We start from the raw sequence: 20,248 nt of genomic DNA, 5'->3' as shown, positions 1-20,248 counted from the left end.
GTCTTGCAATGCCCTCTGAACAAAGCATTGTGCCGAGGGTGGAATGAACAAACCCACAGGACTCTGAAGATATCATTAGATGCACCAAGGGTTGGATTAGAAAGTATTTCATATGCAGATTTGGTGAAATACTTATAGGTTTGTGGGTCTCTCCATAGCCATTTTTCGTCCCAATCTGATTTCAAGGTTTGCATATATTATCCCATTTAATCCAAGCAATTTTCCTTCCCTTAGAATCCCAATCCCACAAGAATTTGCATTGAATCTTTGTGATCTTTTTGCATGTAGAGGATGGAGCTTTGAAGAACGAAAGTTAATACAAAGGAATGGCACTCAACACCGAATGAATCAAGCAAACACGACTAGCAAAGGATAAAATTTTACCTTTCCAAATAGATAGCCTCTTCTTAACCTTTGTAATCATCGGGTTCTAGAAAGAAGCTTTAGAAGGAATTCCCCAATAGGTAATAGGTAATCCAAGATAAATAAAAGGAATATTCATAATGTTGCAATGGAGAACCTTAGAGAACATTTCTAACATGTTTCTATCCATTCCAAGGACGCCAATTTTTCTCTTAAAAAAATTAATTTTAAGCCCAGAGTAAATTTCAAAACATCTAAGCATAGCTTTAACAACACAAATATTTTGGATATTCGAGTCGTACAAGATCAAAGTGCCATCTGCGAACTGAAGAAGCTTTATCTCCACTTTTTTGGCACCAACTTTCAGTCCGAAAAACAACTCCTTTCTAGTAACTTTATTTACTAAACTTGAAAGTCCTTGAGCCACAATTAGAAAAAGGAACAGTGCAATTGGGTCCCCTTGTGTGAGGCCTCTAGCCGGTTTGAATTCCTTAGATGGACTTCCATTAACTAAGATAGAAATAGAAGAGAAATCCAGACACTCTTTGATCCAATGCAGCCGAAACTTACTTAGTTCGGTCCATGACTTTCATCACTTCCGCACTCCTTAATTTCTAATTTCTCAAAAGGTGCAATCAACATATGATTGTCATTGTTTGTTATCTTCTAAAATGGAATATTATCCAAAGTGACCCCAAAATCTTCAAGTGTTGCCATCTTGTTTGAAAAGAATTTTAAAACTTCATCTTTTATTATGTTTGGTTCTTCAATCCATTTATCCTGGCAGAGCAACCTGTTAATTCCACTTTTCCTTCTTTTCCATCTAATCGTAGCATGAAAGAATTTAGAATTTGATTCCCCGTGCTTAAACCACTGAGAACTGTAAACTTGTGTTGAGAACTGTAAACTTGTGTTAGAGAAGGGATTCCTTTCTCTTGTCAATGATATGTAATCGACTCAAGATATCCAAACGAGACTCATTCTCAAAGTCAACAAGAATGTTTTTGTCATCCTTTTGATCCAACACTTTTAATTTATTCAGAAGACTTGAAAGGTTTAGAGCCCAATCCACGACATGTGTTTTCAAAATTAAGGCGCAATGATCCGATACCTGTAGGCCTAAAATGTAATGTTTACTTCCTGACCAGGTTTGTAACCACTCATTTGAAACTAAAACTAAGAATCTTTCAATCATGCTCTTTGTCTCGCTATTTGATCTTTCTCCTTAAACAAGGAATGTATAACAACCCCATCCTCTCAATGAAACTATTGAAATCGCCATTTGATCTGTATCAAGTGAACTTTGTCCTTAAACAAGAATGTATAACAACCCCATCCCCTCAATGAAACTATTGAAATCGGATATCTCCCACTTTCGCTTCTACCGTAACAAACACCCCTTCGCTCTTCCTTCTTCCTGATGACATTAAAGTCACCAAGGATACACCACGATTTATAGGCCTTGATCTGTCTTAATTTTGACAACTCCCATAACATGAAGATTGAACTCGAAAGATATTTTTAAAACTCAATTAATGTATAACAATGCATTATGGTATTGAATACAATGAAGATTGAACAAAAGTGTTACAAAATGAACTTGAAGGTCCAGATTGCTTTGTTAGATGAAGGTAGAACTCCATGATAAGAATTTTCCCGGAATATCCATCTGGTGTATAAACAAAATTTTCTCTATTAACCATATGGAAATACGTGAGAATGAGGATTATAGCCCTTGCAATAATAAACTCTTGAAGCTACCTACCCTAGTTTCACCTTTTTCAACTCTTCATTAGATATTGCAGGCATAAGAACTAGTCCACTACTTAAACTAAAAACCAGTATTTTTCACTAATCCTTGTTGTAGGATTTAAGTAACTACAAAGCTATCAATGACATCAATTGTTGTTCAACTTCTTCCCAGTTCTTAACTTTGGTCACCAGGGGATGCTGATCAGCAGAATCAGTCTTGGACCAAGGGTATGAGTTTTCATAATCAAAAAGTAAGACTCTAATTCCGGCTTCAGCGCACTCTATGGCATATCTTGGGTTATCATCAATGAGAATATTGGCATTTAAAGACCTACAAGTATACAAAGAATCTATCAAACAACAAATCATTGCAACCAGCAAGCTAGAAGCTTTTTTTTATCTGACTATCAAGAGAATTGGTCAAAATGTTGGCAATGAAACAATGGTTTTGTCCTGAAGCAGAGAAATGAAAGTAAACAGGATTAAGTTGCATACCTACAAATCTCTGACTTTGGTCTGGACACCCCATCAAGAGCAAAGTGGTTTCCAAAGTGAATATCCTGAAATAGTCCTGAAAAATGCTTCTCTATCCACTCAACTGTGTGATCCTTGATCACATTTTGCCGGGATCTGATCATAAAATACACAAATTGCGGTTAGTTCATGCTGACCAGATCCTGCTACTGGCTGAAGTAAAATCAATACCAACATCATACGTTACAACTGATAGGTTACAAAATCTTGATAACTTCTGCAAGGCCTTCTGAGCACCTGGGATAGGTTGGATCCCTGACTTGAAGTATGATGTCTCAAAAAATTCATGAACACGAGTATTTGCTGCACAACATGTAGGTACTCAGCACAAAGCATAATAATATGAATAAAAATGGACTTCATAAAGCTATTGAATTGTTTCACTCTTCACCTAATCAAATGTTTACATATAAGAATGTGAGTATCATACAATCCTGGATATTGAAACATCATTTAACCAGTGAGATGGAACAGAAGATGGCTTCACCTATTGTACTCAAACCATGGGAAGGATTGAAAAGTCTATGCAAAGGATTTGCTAATTAGAGATGGCAACAGAGTTATTTGGAAGTGGGGAACACAGGCAAGCATTCAGTGATTTTAGATAGTAATTCTGCAGAATATTTTTCTGAGGAGCTGAGACTCTAGCTGTAGCCATTAAAACACAATAAACACTCAGGCTCTATTTCCCATTTTTTCAATGATAGGGTTGTTCTCTATTACATTGGTATGCAAAAGCGACTCAAATTTGACAATATTTTGGTCGACAATTAAACTGGCTTGAGAACTTTATTCACAATAGACCTGTTCCCTTGAAAGATGTCAAATTTCAAAACACAACATAATGCCTTCAATCAGAGAGCAAAGTGAAAATGAAATAAGAAATAAAACAATTCAAATCTGATTATCCCACAGATTTTCATAAGAAATGGAGTGGGAGTAGAGAAGAATAATTCACAATTTCAAACAATGCAATATCCATGTGACTGGCATATATGCAATTACCTTCGTCACGTGAACAGTTCCATATCTGTATCAGAAATGAAAGATGCATCAGACTCACATACAAACATACTCATTCAAAGCAATACAATGGAATAAATGAATAAAAGCACGGATTATCTTTTCATCAGTGAAATTTTAATTCACAACAATAGCATCAGACTCACATACAGACATGCTCATTCAATGGATTAAATGAGTAATTAAACTCACAAAATATCTTTTCATCAGTGAAATTTTCATTCATAGAAATAAGGTGGTTGAAGGAAGTAATACTACTGCGTACAGTAAGTTGAAGACCAAGGCGAGATATGATAAAAGTACTCAAGAAAAAGGACAAAAGCTCTACAAATGAAAGAAACCCATCATAGAACAGAATTAATTAACAATTAGCACTACAAATGGAAACATGTTTTTCAGTAATGTTAACAGAAATGCATGTTTCCATTCATCCAAGCAGTTACCTGTAGTTCTATATCTAATTATAATTCAAATTATGAATCATTATGCTAATATTTGAAACTTGAATCATAAATTGTATCAAATTGTAAGATTCAAAAACACAAGAAAAAGATCTTGAAATATATCACATAAATAATCTATAGTTATTCAATATAATAATTGTCAACTAGAAAAATGAAGGTAAGACTCACAAATAATGTGTGCATCTAAACAATATTCAGGCCAATATGGACTTATTTTCTGTCCCTGGCTGGATCTTGTACAATGAATCAATCGACTAAAACCGTAATACAGCTATGACTAAACAAAGCAGCAAATGGCAGAATTTCACTGATGACTTCATCACTTTCCTAGAGTTTGGAAGACACGCTAGAACTTAGCCAAACATATCAAATTGGTTTGTTCTATGTTCAGTGTACTTCAAAAAAGAAACTAGAATAGAAAATGAGGTTAAAAATAAGTACTACAAGGTGTGGAACCAAGGAAAGCAGAACAGAACAGAACATCTGTTTGCATGCAAAACACTATGGTAGAGGAGAGGGGAATTCTCCACTAGTACTGTGAAGGCAGAATGAAGAACAGATAAGAACATGTGATACACTGAAAATTCCCAGACCCTGAAACTTGGGAGAAGTACATGACAAAAAACAGCTATTGCAGTAGGGAAGCCCAATGCCTTATAAATCCCACACTAGAATCCCATACTTCCAATGTGAGGCTCATGTCCTATATACCTTGATAGTGCAATTGAGTCCTATCCTTACACACCTCTAAGCAAACCTTTAAAATTCAAGGTATGTAATTATCAGTCACCAATGGTAGATTAAACTTCAAATTACATCATGCGAGATCAATACCAAAGAAATTAAATAATCTCAAATAAGCCTGATTCCATAAAATTTGGGTTTCCATGCGACTTCAATAACTTCATACATCTGCTGTCATTTTTTTTAAGTAATCTAAGGTTACAATTGTTTTATAGAGGATTAGTTAACAAGGGCCAAAATGAGTCTTGAGAGATAATGCAAATTATAGTAATATTGTAAATACAAAAGTTGTGCATTCCGAATTTGCAATTACTTGTCATTAAAGAATAGAATTACTGAAATAGCTATGAGGTGTACCTTGAAGAACTCATACACATGATACTCAGAAACTGAATGATTTGATGAGTATCGATCTGCTATGAACTCGTTCAGAGCGGACACAAAGTTTCCTAATACTGCTTATATAAAAATGCAAATGTAAAAGGTGCACATTAGAGGAAAATCAAAAGTGGATAATGATAGAGTAACGTTTACATTCTATGAATTGCCAAGAACGTTTTATGTTGACATCTAAGACAAAGCAAAAAATTGAGAAAAAGCTTCAACTGAAACATTGACAAAGTACATTAAGGAAAAATATATATGTAACATGCACCAAACTTCTATTTGAACTGCAGAATAAATTGACAGTGTCATGCACCCAGGTAAGGGATATTTGTCTTAGTTTCTTAATCATTTAATATTGCTTAAGAAATATCCTAAAATATAAAATGAAAGGAAATGTAGTATAGATCCAGACTAATAAATGAAACTGGAACAGGATAACGATTCAGCCCAGATTCTTCACAGAAAATTAGAAGCCTAATAAGATAACATATAACACAAAAAAGATGGGGAGCACATGCATAAAGACACACCTTCATCAACATCAACAGCAACAACAAGTTTCTGGAGTAAGTGTTGATCATCGAAACAAAAAGGTTTGGAGGGACTTCCACCCAAAGACCTATCTTCAACAGAAATACCTTTCTCAAAATCACCTAACAAGGGTGGGTGAGGAAGACATGCAAAACCATAAAGCTTTTTCTTTTCCTTCACGAAAACCCGATCAGAATTTTCACCAGCATTGGCATCAGAACAGGCTCTAAAAGTGAATCTAAGTCTTCTGTTAGCCTCAGAGGAAGAAATAGAAGGGTAATGGAAAAAGGCCCTACTTAAATGGGAACAGGGTTCATATAACAAATGAGCCATGAGAAGAAGAAGAGTATAGCAATGCAGAAAAAGGGGAAGAGCTTGCTGAAACAACAAGCGCACAAGGCCTCGTAGGTTCTTTAATTCAAATAGAACAACACCATAATCTTGGTAAAAGGAGTAATATTCCCTTGCAAAAAAGCCAAGGCCTTTTAACTTGCCAATCAATGGAACAATTTAACCATGCATCAAGGAACAAACTTTCATTGGACACTCTCTTTCGGCAACAAAAGGGTCTCTTTCTAACGCAACCTTTAAAAAAAAGAAACCATCAAAATGGGAACGATTTCAGAAAGTAAAAAACAAAACTTGGCACACCCCAGGTTCAAAACCAAACAGAATTTATGTAAAATCTGCGAAAAGAATGGCTTAGCACAAGAAGAGTTTCTAGAAGATGCTCCAAAGCTCAAAACAGAATATGCATTAAACTAAAACAAAACAAGAAGGAATGAAAATGGTAGAAAGTGCTCGGATCTTGATTCTCAACTACCCTCTTGTTTCTCTCCAACGTTATATACGGGATCAAGGCGGCACATATAGACAGAGGTCCTTCCTTTTGAATGAATAAAAATAATTAGTTAATTAATAAATAACATGATCTTTGTTGTCGGAGGAAAAAGGAAAAAAATAAAATAAAATTGGGGAAACCAGGATTTTGGGCTTCATTTTCTGGTTTCTTTGCTTCATTTGGGTCTACAATTTATCTGCCAACGACAAAGGGTGATAGCTGACGTAAGTGTTTACGAAAATTTTCCACTATGAGTAATAATTATGGACTCAATCAGTGTAAAAAAGAAGATAACGAATACAAATCTTATAAGGATTTTCGATATTCACTAGGATTTTGCTGATAAAAAAATTGTAAAGATATTTTACCTGACCTAAAAAAATATTATATGTATATAATCAAATAGATATTCTGGAAAGAAAATAGGAAAAAAAGAACGGAATGAGACCCAACATCAACATTAAAAAAAAGAAGAATATTAATTTGAATAATATTCTTTATTTTTTATTTGGAAATCTTAAGGTCATATTAATTATACCTTTATGCATTTTGTGATTTTTAAATAATTTCATATCTATTTATCATATAAAATATAAAAAAAATAAAAAATAAAAATTATACACCTATTTTATTATAAATAGATATAATAAGTCTTAAATTATCAAATTCATGCATACACTAAAAAAATGATGAAATTTTCTCAATCTAATCTAAAAAACATAAATTAGAACAAATGATTTTATATTGATTGATTAATGGAATTCATCCTACTTAATCAACACCCTTTTCTCATTTTTAGTTTGTTCACATAAATATATATATATATATATATATATATATACCTTTTTTTAACGTAACATGTACCATTGAAAGTGCGAAGTCGAAGTGGATAGATACAGAAAAGGTTCAGCGGTGGGTGGCTAAGCTAATTGATGCACATCAAAAGAACGTCCCACCAATCAGAAATAAAATTTTAAATTAATTTTCAATATATAAGGTGAATATTTTTATTTTAATGCATTAAAATAATTCACTAATTCTTCTTTTTATTAGAAGTTATATATTTATCATATCTAGATATTGGTTAAATTATTATTTGAAACTTAAATAAATTATTATTTTATTATACACTACAAGAAAATCATAAAATAAAAATCAATTTTTAGAGATCAAAATATTTAGTTGTAATAATAAATAAATTAGAGACTATTTTAGAAACTAAATAAAAAATTAGTTTCTAAATTAATTTTTATTATTGTTAAATGAATATCTAATTAGCAACCAAGGTTTTAACTACCAATTATTTAGTTTCTAAATTTGGTATAAAACTTTGGTCGCTAATTAAATACAAATGTAGAAACTATTTAACATTAATAAAAACTAATTTAAAAATAAATAAAAAAATAGTTTCTAAAATGGTCTCAAATTCAGTTTCTATTGCAACTAATTATTTTGATTTATAAAATTTAGTTTTCATTTCATGATTTTCTTGATAATAAAATATTTTGTTTCAAAGAGTAATGACAAATACAATTGTTTTACTACTTAAAATATAAAAATAATCTTTATTGGAATATTAAATAAATGTAAGTGGTGTGAAGGTGTCATTATTTAAAGTAAAATAATATTTTTCTCGTATAATAGGGTAGGGAATTAACTCAAAATTTTAACCATGTCCGATTAAACTGCATAATTTACCCGATTTTGAGAACTAATTTAGATTTTTTTTAGAAATCTTTATTTTAGTTATTACTTTTATTAGTTTAAGGATCGATTGTAGAAATCAAATAATATATACACAAAATAGCAAGATTCAAAACAAGCCAAAATGACATGTTGGAAATTACAAAAACTTGTAAAAAGGTAAACCAACTCTATTACCAACGAAGTCATCTTTAATGAAACAAGTTTTTTTTGTTTCCTTCCTTACAAATATGGATACCCTAAAACTATTTTTATCAAAAAAGATAAGCAGTAGAGTGATCAACTTCTCATTCTCCAAGGTACAAAGTAGATATCCTTAAAAGCTTTTCTAACAACTTCTTTATCACTTTATCTTTGGCTATTTCCACAACATTTGTAGCAACATAAAGTTGATGTTGGAAGCCAAATTTTACACCCAGATTCACAGCAAAATAACTAGACTGGGAGATCCCTGGAGCCTCATCTGTATTACATTTAATCACCATGCATGGTCAGTTAACTTGACACTGAAACCTGGTTTTGCATTTAATAGCTAAAGAGAAACCTTAATAATTCTGAACTCCTGAATCTTAGGATTCATGCATCTTACACAACTAGTTAACTAGTTGTAATTGACTTAACTACTGAAAATATAATATTAAGAGGAATATAATATTGTAGGGTTTGTTGTCAAATCTGATTTTGTTTCTAACCTTCCAGGTTTTAGCAATGGCACTTAGACCGGTGATGCAAACCACACTTTTGGTTTGTTCTCCCTTAGGTTTACTACAGAGATTTATAATGTCCTGCACAAATTGAAAATTGAGGCATAACTGAATAGTACTTGTAAGCCAATTCTACAGTGGACAATACACACTACAAAAATAATGATGGTAGAGTTTTCAAAAGAACGACACAAAGAATAAAAGAAAGACGTTACATGGGGCTAGTGTGATCTTAGCGTCTCAATAAAAATGAAAGTTAATCATTTGGTGGTTATGCATTAGAGATGACTTCCATGGGACACAAATTTACAAGGTAGTGTTTACTAAGTCTACATAAAAAAAATATTTTTCAACTATAGCGTGAGTTTGGGAGTGGACTTTAACTCTAACTCAACCTCATAAAACCGGCTATCAACTTGTGCGTGAGACTATATATTATGAGTGGTTCGATAGCCGCTCGATAGCGGGTGGCCTAATAAGCCCAACAAATAATTGTTAGGATAGACTCGAAATGACTCTATTACCATATTAAGAAGTGAATTTTAAGTCAAATTCAACCTCATAAAATTGACTTATAAGGTGAGGTTTGCACCCACTTATATATTATGAAATGTCATAATCTCTAGTCGATTTGATATCTCCAACCATAATTAAACTTAGCGCCGTTGTTGGGGACACTACGTGAGAAAACAAATGTGAGTAAATTGTTGTCATTGTAAACACTACCTAGAAAATAAATATGAGTAAAATGCACTTAAGGAGAGTGAAATGGCCACCAAGACAAAAACAAAAAATAACTTAGCGTGGGCTAAGGACAATAAACGTCCACGTCACCTTAGTGTCGCTTAGACCAACACTAAATGTAATAAAATATTAACTTACATCCACTTTGTGTCCCCATTCTCTCGACACAGTATAATTTTGCAACTTTTTTTTTATTGTATCTACTGTGTCCTCATTCTAGATGTTAACTTACTATTATTATTTTATAATTTTTAACTTACATCCATTTTATGCACTTTGTGTTCTCATTCTAAACTAAATATTATTTTTTCACTTAATTTTTTTCATTACATCTACTTTGTGTCCTCATGTTAACTTATTATTATTATTTTAATACTTTTTAGTGTGATTTATAGGTCTCTATTATGGACATAATATTTGACATTTATTCTTGTGTCCAACTTGAGTAGACTTCACCCAAACTAGTGGCTTCTTTTTATTGCCCCCACCTTTTGGTAGCAGCTAAAATGAATTTTTCTTGTAGTGACAATGATATTGAAAGAAAATGTGTTTTAAGACAATGAAACAAGTCTAACTTTAAGAATCTTTTCTAGTACATTTAATATGTGATTTTCTTGTAGTGAAAGAATTTAATTGATTATTTAAGTAGATAATCAATTAAGTGTGTAAGTATATATTTTTAAAATAATTTGAAGATAATCAATTATGTGACTAATGGTAATAGATTATTTTGTGTATGAAACCTTTTTAAAATGTAATCAAACTTATATAGTATGACTCGTACTCATTCAACACATGAAAGTTGTAAGCCAACTCTTCAATCGTTATGATTCTTGATTTTATTTTTTTTATCAATATATTTGTACGTGAGTCTAATGTATATTATCATTAGAGGGTAAATGACTTAATTGAATCATGACATTTAAGTTTTTACATTCTTAAATAGAAAGAGTTATATTACAATAAATTCACGATCCATTCATGAAATGTTGTGAAATGTTGGTGTTCCATCTTCTATTATTCTCCATTAGTTTAAGATATGATTTTATAAGGTTAAAATTAGAGGAGGGTAAAATCTTTGAGAATAACTTTCAATAAGTATTACAAATGTACAAGCATATTAAACAAATCTAACATATTGTGTTACAGTGTGTTTGGATCAATAAACGAAAATTAGAAGAACTAATAAGAGAAACGAAGTTGGAAAATTGAGACCTATAATGATTACAAAAACATAGGAGCAATATTTACATGGAAATGAAGACCTAATTAATTATATTTTTATATAGATGTTATATATTAATTAAGACATATTATGTTTTAAATATAATTGATTTATGTTGTTAATTTTATTAATATTTACATTTTTTATTATAATAAATAAATAATATAATATAATTAAATAAAATAAGAAATAAAAGTAAATTATTAATAATAAATATATATATATATATATAACTTTCTTCTTATTTTCACTCACTTTTTCTCAATGAAAATAACCTTAATTTTCACTTTTTTTTTTCTTCTTCCTTTCTTTTCATTTCCACTCCAACTTCAATCCAAACAAAATCAAAAGAAGGCCACGTTATATTTTTCTATGGTTATAAATGAGCATGCTAAGAATAATAGATTCGATAAGAGTGACTCTACCCATACTTAGAAGGCTAATCTTCCATTAAACGTTTTGTTTTGATTTTATCAACAATAGGTTGTAAATAAATTCTCATGGGCTAGCTATGAAATATGTTAATCCCCAAATATTGGAAAGGGATAATGGCTTCAGAAAACTTAAAAGAGAATTCAAACTAATTTTTGTTTAAATATAAATTAGTTTATATTAGAACTTCAATTTGTTTAAGTTAATGATTTGACCCAAAATTTTGATCATATTCTTGAACAAAAAGACATTAAACCAACATTTTCCAGAGACCTTACAAAAGATCGTAATGTCTTCAACACACAAAATATGGGAATAAGTTGAAGCCTTGCATCATTGACCAACACAAGCATATATTTGTGCCCATAATGAATAAGACTAACCTTTTAGTCTAGCCAAGAAGGTTGTCTCCCTACTAAAGCATCTAGTTTAGCCAAAAACAATGGTCTGCCTATTTTTATCGATCATATGTGTCATTTTTATGTTTTACTTGCTCTCCCTACCCTTTTGTATCTGAGTTTGTTTTAAGTATTTTTCAATATTAAATGTTAATTTTCCTATTAAGGAAAATTTTCGTAATTTTAGCTATTATAATAATATGAGGAGAAAATAATGGGATTGTTATCTTGAATATTTATTATTATTTAAGATTGTTTTCATATCGACTTTATTCCTATTTGCAAGAGCCCAAAACTACTCCAATATTTTCTATTATATTTTTAAATTTTTTATTAAAAAATATAAGTAATTATGAATATTATATATTAGAAAAATTTAATTAATTCAAACTTACACACAAAAAAATCATAATTCATTATTCAAATATTTTTTAATAATAAGGATAAATTTGTAAACTTACAATAAATCATCCTCACAAATTCACTTTATCATCCCTCAATCCAATCAACCTCACATATTTTCACACAACCTCTTTAATCCTCACAAATCCACTTCCTCCCCTCCCCACAAATCTCCTCTTCAATCCAAACACAACATACAAGTCCCCTAGCCTCAAGGCGAGGTCTTAGACACTAACTAATCAAAATTTTATTAGTAGTAATGGACCAAGCTTGAGCTTGACACTATGTCAAGTTAAGACTTAGACATGGTTTTGCTTTATTTATGCAAATTTCAAATACCTTAACATTGTTTTGTCAAATACCGACTAGTTTGTATCTAATATAATATTCTCTCGCATACCGAGTGATTTTTATTCATGTAGATTTCAAAATACCTTGACATTGTCCGTTAGATACACACTAGTTTGTATCTAATATGATTTATCAAATATTAAACCGCATACACATTTATGTATATTCTTCTTCGAATCAAGACGACATATGACTAACCTTTAAATGTAGAACCAAACATACATTTCTTCATTACTCAATAATATATCAATTAAAATGAAACTTAATGTATGAATCATCAAGATGTTACATGACTTTTCAGTCTTGGCTCGACACCATATAAAGTTAGGACTTAGACATTAATTTTATTTCTCTGATAGTGGATCGAGTTTGAACTTGGCACCATCTCAAGTTAAGACTTAGACATGATTTTCGTTTCTTTGATAGTGGACCAAGTTTGGACTTGACACTGTGTCAAGTTATGACTTAAACATGATTTTTATTTTTTTGATAGTAGACCGAACTTGGACTCCACATCATGCCAAATTAAAACTTAATTAGACATGATTTTTATTTTTCTAATAGTTGATCGAGCCTGAACTCAACATCATGTCAAATTAAGACTTAGATATGGTTTTTATTTATATGATAGTGAACCGAATTTGGACTCACGCCAAATTAATTAATTTTTAACGTTGCAAAGTAAAATTAGGTTTGATTGATTTTTCTCTCTTATCTTATCTAAACTTTTAATTCCTAACATAAATATATACAAAAGCATGTTAAATAGTTTTCTTTTTCCATAAATTAAAAGAATTTAAACATAAGTTACAAAAAAGAGTTTGAAACAAATATTACAAAATCACTGTATTGTATGTAAATCTTAATTGAAAAATGAATATAAAATAATAGTTAATGGACTGATAATGGTGATGAAATATTCACACATTAAATATGACACTTGTTCATCAATGTACTCATAGTAATTTATAACTAAAATAAATTATTTTAGAAGTTTTTTTTCATCTTTACCTTTGTCTCCTCTTCTTCTTTCTTCCTTCACATTATTGCAACCCCGCTTAAATCTCATTCTATTGATTGCTTAGTTTATTGGTGGGAAGTTTATAAAAATGGTTTAATTTATTTAATTTATAAAAATAGATAAATTTTAAAAATATAACTTTACTGAAATTATGTTTCCTAAAATGACTTTGATTCTTTTTCATTAAAGTTGTGCTTTTCATTACAGTTTTTTTTTTCTTCTGAAAGCGTTACTTCAGTTAAAAAAATCAAATTATAATAAAAAATATAATTTTGACTCATTAAAAAAGTTATTTATTGAAATACAATTTTTTATTATGAAAATGTGCTTCAAGTTATTTATTTATATATATTTTTTAAAAATTTATCTATTTAAATAAATTATAAAAAAATATCACTCAAATTTCTTAAAAGTTTACTAAATTGGGACATAAATTCATATAAATTTATTAGAAAAAATATATAATTATACTACCAACCTGCCGTCGCGATGCATATAAATCTTTCAGAACTATTATATTCTTTTAATTTCATTTCTCTTTATTTTAATTTTACAAAATTACTTTATAAATAAAAATAGTCTTTCATTTATGTACTATATCTTATTATAACTATATATTATTTTTTATTATAACTTTAAAACACTATGTCGCTATTATTATCCCTGTTTGGTAAGAAATATTTTATAAAATTAATTCTCATAAATTTAGATAATTGCGGTAAAAAAAAAACCCAATAGATGCACTAAAAAATTATCTGGGCTGAATCTAAAATAAATTAATAAAAAGAAGAGAGCAAATATTCATGCATATCTTGCCAGCTAACATCTTTTTGAGATTCTTTTAATTTGTGGCATTAATTATACATTCATAGTACATTATGAATCAAGAAATCAGCAAATGGTTGAAAAAGATTCAGAACAACCATTACTAGAAAACAAGAACAAGACAAGAAGAAGCAATTAAGAGAAGCAACAAGTACCAAGTACCAAGATAAAGCTGAGACAGAAAGATGCCATTAGTAAGGGACAAGTGCCTAAATTTAGTATAGTTATCTCTTTAACCTTATTTTTCAGTTACTCCATTACCACAGGAAAACTTTTAAGTTGGTTTATTTTGAGTTCTTTATTATTGAAATGGAAATCTTTTTTTGCTAAATTGTATCAAGTAGATACTATTTATATAATTAATGGAGTCTATTAGTTTGTAACCATTTTGCCTAAACGCAGAAAAATAGTGTGAATCAAGAACTACTATAAAAAAAAGTTGGATGAATCATTTACGACTCTATTTAGTGATTTTGTTTTTCATAGTTTAAGTGAAATCATGTAATAACGATGTTCATTCTTCATTGTACACCAATATGCTAACGTGGTCCATTACATAATTTCATTACTTTACACAATTTCAGTAAAAAAAAAAATATATTAATGTTAAAATCTTGAAATTTTAAGACATTTCTGACTCAAGAAAATCACTAAATAGAAATCAATTTTAGAAACAAAAATAATTAGTCATTATATTAACTAAATTAAATATTATTTTAAAAATTAAAAAAATATCAGTGTGTAAAATAGTTTTTATTATTCATCAAATTTATAAATTAGTTTTTAATTTGATATCTAATTAGCAATTAAGATTTTAGTTACTAATTAATTTAGATTTTAAAGTTGGTAGCTAAAATCTCAGTATCTAATCAGATACCAATTTAGAAACTAGTTTATCAATTTTATTAACAATAGAAACTAATAATTTTTTAATCTTTAAAATCATATCTAATTTAGTTAATATAGTGACTAATTATTTTTTATCTATAAATTTAGTGATTTCCTTGTAGTGTCTATTATTGGATAATGATTCTCACCCTTTACTCAAGACACTCTTATTCCAAGAGGGTGGCGGTTCTCCCATCAAAAAAGTAATTATATTTTAATAACTAGATATAGATACTACATTACATCCAAATCATTATTTCCTTTTCCAATTTCCAATAATTTAGGAGATAATTTTTCATATTTATTCTCCTCCACCTAGTAAACTTAAATAAATTTAATTTCTATGATATATCCCACCAAAATATTCACAATTTTCATTATCATCCAAATAAAGTATAGACAACATTTCCTTAATTAGTACCATTAACGGTAGAAACCATTATAAGATATCTTATATACTTATAAGTAGCATAAAATAAGATGAGAGAGAGATTTTATTTTGATACTTTTCAAGGTATTTTAAAAGATTAGCAGAATAATAATTAAATACATAATTAAATTGATTATTTTACAAATCTTTAATATATAATTTTTTTTGTGACATTACAACTTACGTATATTAAAAAATAATCAACTAATTTTGTTAATTATTTTTGTAACAAATCTTATGAATATTTATCATATCCGTAAATATGATGAGTATTAGTAAATTTTATTTTTGAAATATTATTGAATATAATGTGAGAAAAATTGTTCTCAAGCTAGTAGCTGAAATTTTTTAACATAGTCTAAAATCTTTTGATGAAATTTTAATATGTTTTTTTGTGAACAGTCTTCGGGTATGCAAAAACTCTCGTAATAAGGTATGTAGTTTTCAATACACCTTTATTATATAATATTCTTTTAGGTGTGTTGTCGTTAAATAAATTAGCAATGATAATGTTAATAATAAATTTGAAGCTAGAGTATAAAAAAAAATAGGGATAGGTAAAATTCATTAATGCCTAAGTGTTATTCAACAAAAGAAATATATGTTTTATACTCTAAGTAATATGTAAATATCCTAGATCTAAAGTCAAGGTGAGTGTTTGAAGAAAGACAATATCAATTTGCAGAGGAATTGAAGGAGTGTTAATATTATGATAGAATTGAATCTTGATACAGCATTGGAAGACCAAGTAATGTGTATTGTGTCTTATTATTCTAAATGTCTTGAGTTATTAAAGAAAAAAAAAGTTGGACGAAGCGAAAAGAAAAAATAGTGGCAAAATAAGTTAAAAAATTGGTGGAATCAAACATAAGAAAAATTCAATAGTCGACGTAGTTTGAAAATGTGGGTATTTAAAAAGTCAAATAAGAGAATGAGTACTTATTTTACATATTTGAATAAAGTATATTTTAAAGATTCATATCTTTTGCCATTAAGATGATTTTTATAGTAGAATTTGTCATCTTATGCTACTAGGTTACATCATTCGATTTGAAAATGTGAGAGTGATATTTCAAAGAATAATGAAAAAAAAATCTAAAAGACATAATATGTGAAAGCTTATGTTTGTGAATTGCATAGTACCTTTGACTGATTTAGTGGGCATTAATCTCTGTACCTTTGACGGTTTTGGTCATGGTTATGTAACCGATTTGATGGTTTGGGTGCTCAATAAGAATTTGAGTGTATGCATCGTGACCCTAAAGATTTGGTGCATATTTTCAAAGATTCTCTGCACAAAATTCAGAAGCATAATATCTTCATGCATATCCACTCATAACTGCCATATCAATCCATTTATTCTGCTATAAATCTGTGTGAATACTTGCTACCCTCATTGGCCATTCTCTTTCTATTCTCACCATTTGAAATCAAGAAAAGAATTCAGGTTAACATGGCTTCGTCTTCAAGACAAAAACAGAAAGGCAAGGGAAAGCAAACCACTTCTCAAGGTGTGTTAGAAGGATGGTTCGCTGGAAATGAAGAAGGCATCAATGCCTACATTCATGAAACAAGCAGGAAGCAGATCAACATACCCAAGGTGCTGGATTTCAACTGGCTGAAATCTGAAAAACTGGTAGAAACAAGGGCTGTGTTGAAGCACCAGAAACTGAAAAAGATGCTGGAATTAACGGGTAATGTCTATCCTGACTTGGTTAAGGTGTTTTATACTAACCTCACATTGGATGGGAAGAATGTTGTCTCTTATGTGAAAGGGACAAAGATGAAGATCACAAGTGAGGTGTGGAATTCTGTGGCTGGAATAAAATATGCTGGACTGAAAGTAGGGAAAGGAAATACCAGTGGAATTTCAGAATTCAACAAGCTGCAATATTACAAAAGTTGCATGAGGAATCCTACAGAGAGCATAAACAGATTCCATGCAGGGCATTTGAACCTCACTCCACGTCTAGTTGCATACATCATAGCTTGGCAACTGATTCCTAGAGGGACAAACCATGCTGTCTTACATGAAGAGGATCTCATTCTCCTATATTGCATCATGAACCAGATTAAGGTAAACTGGGTGTTCATTGTCAACGAACACATGCTCAAGTCAAAAAGGTTGGCTGATTACAGATTTCCCTATGCTATTCTTGTTTCCAAATTAATTGATTACTTTGGTATTGATGTTACAAATGAGAGAAATGACCCTATCAAAGCTGTAAGTGAGATTGATACTTCAACTCTCACCAAAATGGGTTTCCACAAGATTGAAAACAAGTGGGTGGTCCTCAAGGAGAAGGACACTCAAGCAGAACATGAAGATGAGGATGAAGCTATTCCTATGGATGATGACTCACCTGCTGCCCAATCTGAACATGAGGAAGTTGCTGCAAATGCCATAGTTGCCTATCAAAGTCCAGAATACCGTGGAGAACCAATGTCTATGTTTGAAAGGCAAGTGCTGTACCGTCTTGATGTCATGTCTACAGAACAAAGGGCACACTTTGAGGCTACTCATGCAAGGTTCCAACACCTTGATCATCAGATTGAAGGAGTTCAGGCACAGCTTGCAGAGCTTTACTACAAGGATCAGTAGTTTTCTGTTTTTAATGCTTTCCTTATCAGTTTTCAAGTTTATGTAATGTTGAACAATTTGGTTTCCTGGTTCTGAACTATTATGGTTATAATTTCTGCTTTATACCCCTGTATTCCCTATGCTTATATGCTGTTTGATGAATCCAAAGGGGGAGAAAAATAGCTCACCATGCTAGGTGATGCTAGCTGAAACAGGGAGTTAATTCTGCACCTTTAAACAAATTCTGCATGTTATGCAATATTGCTGTTTTCTGGTTTAAAGTCTGGTGCAGTGCAGGTACTTAAAGCAACGATGCTATGAGGTTAGCTATGGGGATTTGTCTCCATCAAACAGGGGGAGATTGTTGAAGATGGTTGCTGCCCCTTCAAGATTGTGTTTGATGAAGACTTGTATGTTGTGTTTGATGAAGACATTTATGTACTTTCCATGTATTTGTGCTTTGCTTTAAGTATGTCTTAGTTAGTGCTTAGAGGTTGTCTAAGAGTAGCTTTTTGCTGAGTAACTCACCTCATAACCACTGGCCATGTGTTAAGAACAAGCATAAGTTTTCTAAAACTGTTTTTCACATGTTTTACACAAAAACACGTTTTACTGCATAAAAATAAATCTGTTCTTGTCTAAATAAACAGATTCATTTTCTTCACTGATGCCTTGGCTAAAGTCTTGCAAAAATTTGATTTTGTGCATCAGGTATTTTGACTAAGTCTTCTTCTTTTCAAAACGACTGAGTTTCAAATAGTTAAACTTCCTCTGTTTTCGTTTTGAAAAATAAATCTGTTCATTTGTAAATGAATAGATTCTTTTTTGCCTCTGGTGCCATATCATACTTAAACGTTTTTCAGTTTTTTCTCAGCACCAGAATGGTTGACTAAGTCTCCTCACTTAACAGATTCTCTAACTGCTTTTTGAAAATAAATCAGTTCATTTTATTTTCAATCTGTTCATTTTATAACAGCTTTAACTGTTTTTCAAATTTCTGTTATAAGCTGGCTTTCTATAAAATGCAAACTTGTTTTCTGAGTTAAACAATGATTCAAACAGTTCATACATTTGCAAAAAACAAGTTTTGACAGCAGAGAGTTAAGTGTTTTCAAGGATTAGCATTTGTTCTTCAAAGATTTCAAAAATCAAAAAGTGCTTGTTCTTGGTTTGGTTCCAAAAGCTTGGTGTGAGGCGCAGCTACTGTTCGAGCAATCTTGCCTACTGGGTTAAGGCAGATCTTTGTTACCTCAATCAGGTGTAGTCGTTTCACTTCTTATTACTTGTAATAGTTTGGTTGAATCCTCTTCTTGATAGGTGTTCTTGGAGAGTGGATGTGTGTGTATGAGTGCTGAAATAGGTTTTTTCAGCAAGAGTACCTAAGTTCTTGTAGGTTTCAAGAACAGTGGGAAGTGTACTTGATTGTACTGTGTGTTAGTGAATTCCACCTGTTGTTGGTGAAGACTGGATGTAGCTCAGGTTGAGTGAACCAGTATAATTGTTTGTGTTCATTCTCTCCCTCACTCTGCAATTTCGATTCTGCATAATTGATAAAACAGCAAAGAAATAAATCTGTTCAATTGAAAATAAATCTGTTCTTTCTGGGCACTGTGCATACTGTTCTTGATTTCTGAAAAAGGTGTTTGAATCTGATAAGAACATACATAATCTGCTAAAACCATTGGAACAGATTGACTGTGATAGGCTGTTCAAGAAACTGTCAATGCTATTAATTGAACCTTAAACAAATTGCTTAAAGTTGAAGCTTGCTGTTTTGTGATTCATTGTTCTTAATTTCTGGAAAATTTCTTGACATCAAGAAGAACACTCATAGTCTGTTAAAAGTCACTGGAACAGCTTGTTTGCAAAGGTCACTCAATTAACTAGCATGTTATCAATTGAAC

The 20,248-nt window shown here is 30.7% G+C and overlaps 1 protein-coding gene across 2 annotated transcripts; it reads right to left on the bottom strand.

Moving 5' to 3' along the window:
• Positions 1-1,881: 1,881 nt before the first annotated feature.
• LOC137821679 (uncharacterized) lies at positions 1,882-6,843 on the bottom strand. Of its 2 annotated transcripts, none has more exons than XM_068626388.1 (6): positions 5,798-6,843; positions 5,238-5,335; positions 3,655-3,679; positions 2,832-2,952; positions 2,611-2,745; positions 1,882-2,446 (listed from the first exon to the last, which is right to left on the bottom strand). In XM_068626388.1, exons 1-6 carry the CDS (start codon positions 6,129-6,131, stop codon positions 2,242-2,244), a joined length of 918 nt encoding a protein of 305 aa, XP_068482489.1. In that variant the 5' UTR covers positions 6,132-6,843; the 3' UTR covers positions 1,882-2,241. The 2 variants fall into 2 exon arrangements, with proteins under 2 accessions (XP_068482489.1, XP_068482491.1); XM_068626390.1 differs by having other exon boundaries at positions 2,034-2,446; positions 2,615-2,745; positions 5,798-6,660.
• Positions 6,844-20,248: the final 13,405 nt, after the last annotated feature.

This window comes from Phaseolus vulgaris, chromosome 9 (assembly GCF_000499845.2).
Source record: "Phaseolus vulgaris cultivar G19833 chromosome 9, P. vulgaris v2.0, whole genome shotgun sequence".
Lineage (NCBI taxonomy): Eukaryota > Viridiplantae > Streptophyta > Magnoliopsida > Fabales > Fabaceae > Phaseolus > Phaseolus vulgaris.
This window is presented reverse-complemented; position numbering and strand designations above follow the sequence as displayed.

Excerpts from the sequence above, each read along its gene's own strand:
- LOC137821679 (XM_068626388.1), bottom strand. The coding sequence starts at position 6,131 with ATGGCTCATTTGTTATATGAACCCTGTTCCCATTTAAGTAGGGCCTTT. Across the intron at positions 5,336-5,797 it reads TGCTGTTGATGTTGATGAAG|TATTAGGAAACTTTGTGTCC; the intron begins GTGTGTCTTTAT and ends TTATATAAGCAG. Across the intron at positions 2,447-2,610 it reads CCAAAGTCAGAGATTTGTAG|GTCTTTAAATGCCAATATTC; the intron begins GTATGCAACTTA and ends GTATACTTGTAG.